The sequence below is a fragment of the Trachymyrmex cornetzi genome, unplaced genomic scaffold (assembly GCF_001594075.2).
Source record: "Trachymyrmex cornetzi isolate Tcor2-1 unplaced genomic scaffold, Tcor1.1 scaffold77, whole genome shotgun sequence".
NCBI classification, from domain to species: domain Eukaryota; kingdom Metazoa; phylum Arthropoda; class Insecta; order Hymenoptera; family Formicidae; genus Trachymyrmex; species Trachymyrmex cornetzi.
Window position 1 is genome coordinate 304,918 of NW_017300102.1, and position 8,323 is coordinate 313,240.

Here is an 8,323-nt window from a genome sequence, read left to right on the forward strand (position 1 = left end):
CAAAAATTTGATTAGCATAACCAAATTTTGGTTAGGACAATGAAAAACTTTTTGTTGGTCACATATCAACAAAACTTTTTTCTGAGTGTAGTGGTTACCCCTTCGTCTATAGTATTATTTATAACAATTATAATAATTAATCATAATTATTAAATCCTTTTAAAGTAAAATATCTCAAGATATGTTAAAAATAAATATTAAAAATAGAAGAACTTGGAGTACAATGCACGCGGTAATTCTTGTCGAGAGATCGTGTTTATCGCTTTTATAAAAATATTATTCATCTGTTTTATCGCGAGTAAAGTTGTTGTGTCCGCAACGATAATAACTGGATAATGGTAGCGATAAGATAGACCGCGAAACTTGACACGTATTATTCTTTAGTGTTGTAGCATCTTTGAAACACATGGTAATGAGTCGAAGCAGGAAGGGGGTGGATACAGATTTGTTTGCAATATACGCAGGCAAACATACACACTTGTGCACAAGATAATGAAGAAAATCTTGCAGCCGTCTTTATGCCTGCATTGAATTGAAACGTACAAATTTAATTAAGTAATGAGTGATTGCGCGGCGATAACATTTATAACGTTAATCTTAGAACACCTACTCGATATTTTTATGATCTATATTTTATTTGTTATTCAATAACAAATTGTATTCTATGTGCTATTCAATAACAGATTATACTTTATTTGCTATTATGTGAATGTATAAAAGCTTTAACAGTTTTTAGCTAAATCTAAGAAGTATTAATAAAAACCTAAGAGTACATTAATAACATATTAATATTTGCATTTTATTATACAATGTAAATTATTCAGTAAGCATAAGTAAACATTGGTTCTCTCTCTCTCTCTCTCTCTCTCTCTCTCTCTCGGGGCATTTTTAAATATATATTATTTAATTCTAAAAATGTCAGATCCTTTTAAATATATCGGACTTTAATCTTGAAATAAATAGCTTATAAAGGCCACGTGCGTAACCCTCGGTAACCTACACGTGTCCTATTATACAGCGGGTAACTTTTTTTATATCACTAACTGACCCTTAAATGTAAAAATTGCCTGCAACTTAAAATAAATATCAGAAATTCGTTTTTTATGTATTTAAGCACCAAGATTCGTTTTAACTGAAAATAGGATTTCTCTTACTTTTATTCTCATTGGTCTAATTTCGAACTACAAATAGGTTTTTGATTGCTATTGCCAACAAAATAATTATAATTTTAATTGTAATTAAAAAATTTCTTAGTTAAATTATTTTTTAATTGGAAAAGTCATAGATATAAGTTTATACAAAAAGCTTTAATTTTTTCATAGCCGATTTAATACAATTAGTAAAGCTTGAAAAGTGAAAGTGACGTTGCCATACGTCGTACGTCTGTATCGCTAAACCTTACGAATAATGATATTATGTAAACCGAGGATCGATGCACAATAAGGTGGAAACAGTCACATTTTCGTTGAATGTATGAAGATGTGATCCGCATCGATAGAGGGATGCTGGATGGGACGGACTTGACACGAGCTCCACCCATAAGCCTGCGCTCCGCCCTCATGAAATTCATTTACCCAGAGGGTTACCCTGAACTCGCGACTAGTTAGATCGACTCTTTCGACATCGGTGTTTCTCTCCATTATACCTACGATGCGCGAACTATATTGTTCTTCAAGTTATTTGTTTCTTAATTCAATCTTTATCGTTTAATCTCGTGATACTGTTGAATTTTTTTTTCGCGTGCAATATGGTGAGTCTTGACCTCTTTATGTGCCTTTGTGATTGTGTTAAAACATATTCTTCAACCCTTTCGGCAAATGGATCTTGCGACTTCTATGTGTGCAAGTTGTATTATGTGTTCGCAAAAGTATGAATTTCCTGCGATGTCGTGATGTATTATAGATTTAGAATTCTTTAACTCATGATTCAAGTGTAAGCCATTTTAGTTGAATTTACAATTGTTTTAATCTTTTAAACAGATCTGAAATTGCAAAAAGCAAATGTAATACATATGTGTGCATCTACCTTCTTATTTATCATGATAGAATGAATAATGTTAATACACGTATATTTTTTAAACGAATTTTAAAAAAGTTATTAGAAGCAGTTTATTAGTATCTTATCAGTAAAAAATAATTAACATTAAATAGACGCGATAAATGTAAACTTATAAAACTTGTTGACTGATAGAGAATTCATTATCCATCAATGATCAGTTTTCTAATACCAGATTGAAGAATAAAATTATGACTAAGAGAAGATGCATATGTATAGACGGAAACACTTCCTTTTCATATAAATAAAACTGATACGCACAAAACCACCGCGAGTGCATACATGACTAATATCATGTATAAAGATAAATCGAGTGGCATACATATCTGTCGAATGTCATGGACAGTTGAAGAGAATGTAGTATCAACTTCCTGTTGACACTATATAGCCAATTATACACATATAAATGCTGAAAACATATCCTTAATTGGCTTGTTTTATTGTTACTAAATGTTCATTGATTCTACTTATAAATTTCGATTATAATTAATCACGGCATTAAATCAACAATTAATAGATTAGTAAGATAGATTTAGGTCAGCAATTCCAATGAGTTCCAAAATTGTAAACATAAAACAATGGTTTTTATATTTATTTGTGAGCATTAGAACGCGTTGATTGGCGTTGAAAAATGACAGCACAATTACTTGCGCATACGTTCGTTATATTTGTTCACCATACTTATCAATCATTGCAGCCGATGTTAACGTATAGTGGCTGCGGTGTAGGAGCTACGGAGGCCGAAAATGGTTCTCCAGCTGGATCATTACTGTCTGGCGAAGGAGAGCTCGCGGAAGAAGCTGGCGATTCGCCCGGAACGTCAAGAGACACTGAAGAGGAAGCCACGCTTTCCGATGAATTTTATTCCCACGACACAGATGAGGAGGAAGAACAAAGCAAAAGACGGAGGGACCGTTCCGGTTCCGTGAGTAAAATTTAATATTCGCTTTCCTGTATTTATTAATTTATATTAGCGAATTCGATTGGATGCTCTCAGTGCGCGCTGGTGCACATGAAATTAAACCGTTGTATTTAAATTAACATAAATATATGTGCTTATATATAACATAAATATAAAAACGGATTAAACCATGAAATCTTTAATACATTTTATTGTGCTGTCAAGTAAAATCTGCATTTTATAATTTGAATTATTTGTATTTTTCTTTTACACTCAGATTAATATATAATATACGTTGTATAACGGTTTTAATATGCACTAGTGCATCCAACCGAATTCGCTAGATGTTTCAATTATCGTTGAATATAATAAATTTTATACAGGGTGCGTTGTCCACTTAGCACCCACAAGTCACTAAATTCGCAAGTATAATTTGTCCTTGTTTAACATTTAATAAACAACAATTAAATAAAATGATTCTATGAATTACATTAGCGCCAAATTAAAGTGGAATGTAGTCATAGTGTCCTAAATTTTGCTAGTTTATCCGGAATCCAAATAACAATTTACAAATTAAGCGATAGTTTAATGAAATTCACAATAATCTCGTAGCTAGACGGCATCTCGTCTTCTGGCGGTGGTCATTTGGGATCGCCCACGCCCCGTATAGGTAATTTAGGAGTAAGAAAATTATTCACTAACAGCCGTGAACGATGGAGGCAGCAGAACGTGAGTGGCGCCTTTGCTGAGCTTCGCAAATTAGTGCCGACTCATCCACCTGACAAGAAGTTGTCGAAAAATGAGATTTTAAGGATGGCCATAAGGTACAAACATGTTTTAATCCTAAGCAATAAATATTATATTTTTACTTATATTTCTTGAAGTATTTCTTAAAAAAAAAAGGGAATGTAAAAGCATTTCTTTATCTTAAAAGTAGTTAAGAATAATCTATCAAAATTCGTGCATAAGTGCATTTCTATTCATAGAGACATGCAGATCCTGGAAATTCTATTAGAATATTAACAGTTTGTTTAAAAAATTAATAGAAGGATAATTAAATATAGATTGTTTAGTCTAATATCTAATAATACAACAGAAATATAGGGTAAGTGGTCCAACAATAAACAGAATTGAAGGTCTGAATTTTTACATAGTTTATGAATTTAGTTGACTACATACTATAAATAATAACTTTTAAGTTATCCCTGAAGTTTAGTCACAATTTCGATTATTTTAAAAAACGGGAAATGGTTCATTGTGTACAAGGAGTGCTATTTTTAATAATGAACTACATATTTTATACTGTGAATTGTTCGGATTATTTTAGTTTTGCTTAATTTATTTTAAAATGTTTATTTATAAAAAATAGATAATTATAAGATGGTGAGGATTTACAAGACCTACCACCGCGTTTTTCTTTCGTTTTGGATGAAAACGCATCAAATGAATAGGGTAAAAGCAGGGATTATGGAATAGCTTTTTTTAAATTAACATTGCTCCGATATAAATGCATATGAAGACTTTAAATTTACACAGAACTCTTGAGGAATATGTTAGCTACAACATCCAATAAATGAAAGTCGCCAAAATTTAAGTCCAATGTCAATATTAACAAAAAAGTCAAAAGTGAGAAAATGGGGGGGTCTAAAAAATGGGATGTAATATGGAATACCGATGAAATTTTGACCATAGTAATAAATAACACAATAAATGAAGTCCAAATTTGTTTATTTATATAAACTGATCAAGAAAAATAGAAAACTGTTCAATTTTTATATTGTACAATAACACAGAAAATATAATAGCATCATTACGAACGTTATTACGCATGGATAAATAAAAAATCGCAAATAAGCTGATAAATCGCAAATAAGCTGAATAGAATACATGCTGTGATCTAACCTAACCTAATCTGATCACGAATAATAGTTGCTACATGCATGGAATCTATTCCATATTCTCAACCCTCGATGTATTCCACGTTACTTGCATGTCGTCATATGACAAATAAAGTCTTTCCGTAGCAATAAACAATTGTTTGGAATAGCAATTAATCTGCATAATATTGTTCATGCAACATTATTAAAAGCGTCTGTGCAATATAAGCATTAAAAAAACTTACCTTCAATTTGTGAAAACACTTTTTAGAAAAAGCTGCCGAATATTTTGACGTAACGAAAATGAATAAATGTTAATTGTAGCAACAGTTGGTCGGACCGAGTTCATTGCTTGTTATGACATGTTTTGGTAACAGTTGCAATAACTTTAAGCGATTGCCGCCAGATTGCAATGCTTTGTTTAAAAAATAAGCCACTATTCCATATTAGTAGCCTATGCTATAATCCCTGATTTTACCCTATATTTTTATTGAGATTTTAGGTGAGGGAGGGGCCGTGTATTCTAAATAATTATTACAATGAATTATTTTGAAGGTTATCGTAGAAAAGGTTATGTGATCTACAATATACCATGGTTCATTGTTCACTACGTCAAAATGATTCATTGTAGACCACTTAGCCTTTTCCACGATAATCTCCTAAATAATGTGGTAAAATAATGTACCAGAAAAAGTTGTTTACAGAATAATAAAATCAAATGTGCACACAAAACTATTGCACAATGAAAAAAATGATAGGTATAACAACAAAAACATAAAAAATACGTAAAACTTACAAAAAAAATTTACTTTGCAACCCAAAATTCTTAAAATGTGACATTACATGGTTGTCCTTGGCGCGATTTGCTAGTCGACTGGGAAGCCGAGGAGGGGTTCAAATGCGAGTCTCTGCATGATAGTACAATTTGATAACGTCGCATTTACGAAATATCGCAATTCATAGTGTACTACTGATTCACTGTTGGACTACCTACCCCACACTAAAAAATACACAATAAATTTTTAGCATTAAACATTTTTTAACTAAGATTTTTACAAATAAAAATGGAAATTCTATTAGAATATGTATATTATATTGTTCAACATTGTTTTTCAACATGAGTGTATAATCATTTTCAATTATTTTTACTTGTTTTGTGTGTGTGTGTGTGCGTGCGTGCGTGCATGCGTGCGTGTGTGTGTGTGTGTGTGTGTGTGTGTGTGTGCGCGCGCGTGTGTGTGAGAACACGTATCCATTATTTAAATTTGGCTATTACGCCACAATTTCAAGAAAAAAAATGGCATCAAAGGAATAAAAAAGAACTTATGATTTTGACAGTTTTCATAACGTTACAATAATATTTTTTTCTAAATTTGGTCACTGTCATAAAAAATTATTAATGTATTAACTTTTAAAATCCGTTTTGTTTTGTTTCAATATGATTTTTTGTTTTTTTCCACCAAATGGATTTTAAAATTAAAACTTGATATCTTCTTTAGAAAAAAAATTACTGCAATGCCGGTGCTACAATGACACAATCATTGTTTTTGGCATGTTTGATGCCACTTTTTTTCCAAAATTGTACCGTGATAAATTTGGACAATGGATTCGTGTTTAGTAGGTAAAAATATGTCAGAAATGACTATTTATGTTAGTTACAAAATGATATTGAGTAGTATAACGTTATGTTCTAATAGAATTTTTTTCCTTATTTATAAAAGTTTTAATTTCAAATTTTATCGTTAAAAATCTATTATGTTTCCTTCTTTATATATAGTTTTATTATACTTAGATAATAAAAACTTGTATTTTGTTTTCCTTTTGTTAATTTTTTAAATAAATTATTATTATACCAGTGTTGGAACAGATACCGTTTGAAAGGTATCTAGATATAGATATAGGTATTGTGTGGGAAAAGTATTTAGATAGAAGTATAGATACATTTTTTTATAATTACCTAGGTATAGATACAGATATAAATAAAAAGTATCTGAAAATTTAGATACTTCTTAGATACTTTCAACAAAAAAAAAAAGAAAAAAATTAGGGGAAAACAGAAGAGAGTAATAAGCAACGTAAATTAAATATCACATTTTATCTTTATTTGTTTATCTTAATATATAAAAAAATGTCTCAAACACATTAAAAAAAACGTAGAGATCTCTCTAACATCTTCAAAAAACATAGAGATTACAAAACATAACTTTGTAATGTTACACATCGCTATTTCTCACGTTTTTTTAACATTAATAAAGTTTCAAATATTGTGTGGGACAATCGGTTTCTTCTTGGAGTTAAAATTTGACCACCTGAACAGCCTTTCAACAGGTGCTGAAGACGGCAGAATAGTATTATACTGTCTAAATACTTTTTGAATTAAATTATAATTTATTAACGAATCAACAGTCTTGCTTTTATCTTCAAAGTAGCGTAAACATTCCATTTGTACAACATTTTGCTTTTCTATTAAATTATTTGTATTGGAATTCTTGATGAAATCATGAAAGAAATCTTCATCATTATTACTCGTTGAAGAGTTCTTCTCCTCATTTGTGCTTACTTCCCGTCGGTACAACTTTTCACATTCGCATAAAACTAAAGTTTTTACTAAGTTGTACTTATTATCGCTATTATTCAGCCATCTCAATTTAAATTTTGGATGTAAAATCGTTACCAAAATGTAGGGTTTGGATTTATTGTTGTTCAAGTCCAAAATATCCTTATATCTGGTATGTATATATACCATCAAGAATAGCATTTTTGAGCGGTGCAGTAAATTAGATGACTTAGTGAATTTAAAGTTTTTTTAATTTGAAGTAAGGTAAGAATTACGTAACCTAAATAGCAAATGACCTCACTTTGCAGGAAATCTAAAGACTTTGCGATAGGTTCCCATTACGGTGACATATTCAATTAGAAACTCAATTTTAGTGCTTTTTAATTTAGGTTTCTGGAGTTTCTTGCAAATTGCCCTGAGCAAATTTGCGTCTGGGCAAATTATCACAGATAGGGCACGGAGGTAATTGAAGAACACTGACATTATCGACAATTGATTAGCGAGACGTTCTGATTGGCTATCGCGTCAACTTCCGCCGCACGGCAAGCGTTGCCGTGTTCTGTCTGCAGGAGTTATTAATGGCGGCGATAATATTTGTGTATCTATGTATCTAAAACTTAAAAGATACCGTATCAAAAAATAACTAGATACGTATACAGGTATCTCCGCCTATAAGGATCTAGATAATGCACTTAAGTACAGCTAAAGTATCTAGATACTGTATCTAGATACTTTTATCTAGATACGTTCTAACACCGTATTATACTAAAGCCGGGAGCACATAGAAAAACGTAAGTCCGTAAGACGTAATCAGTAAGGAAATCGTAACATTGGATTCGCTACTGGCCTTACGGTCTCTACTGTGATTGGTCAATTCACTTACTGCTTGCGTGTTACGGCCTTACGTTCTTGTATGTGTCATGGGCTTAATGC

General features: G+C 31.3%; 1 protein-coding gene across 1 annotated transcript in view; it reads left to right on the forward strand.

Moving 5' to 3' along the window:
• The first annotated feature begins 2,750 nt into the window (after positions 1-2,750).
• The window catches only part of HLH3B (Helix loop helix protein 3B), an 11,995-nt gene continuing 6,422 nt past the window's right edge, over positions 2,751-8,323 (forward strand). Inside the window, exons 1-2 of the mRNA XM_018518588.1 lie at positions 2,751-2,980; positions 3,569-3,780. Of these exons, the coding sequence (XP_018374090.1) occupies positions 2,756-2,980; positions 3,569-3,780 (437 nt within the window). The 5' untranslated portion in view covers positions 2,751-2,755. The remainder of the gene's footprint in view (positions 2,981-3,568; positions 3,781-8,323) is intronic.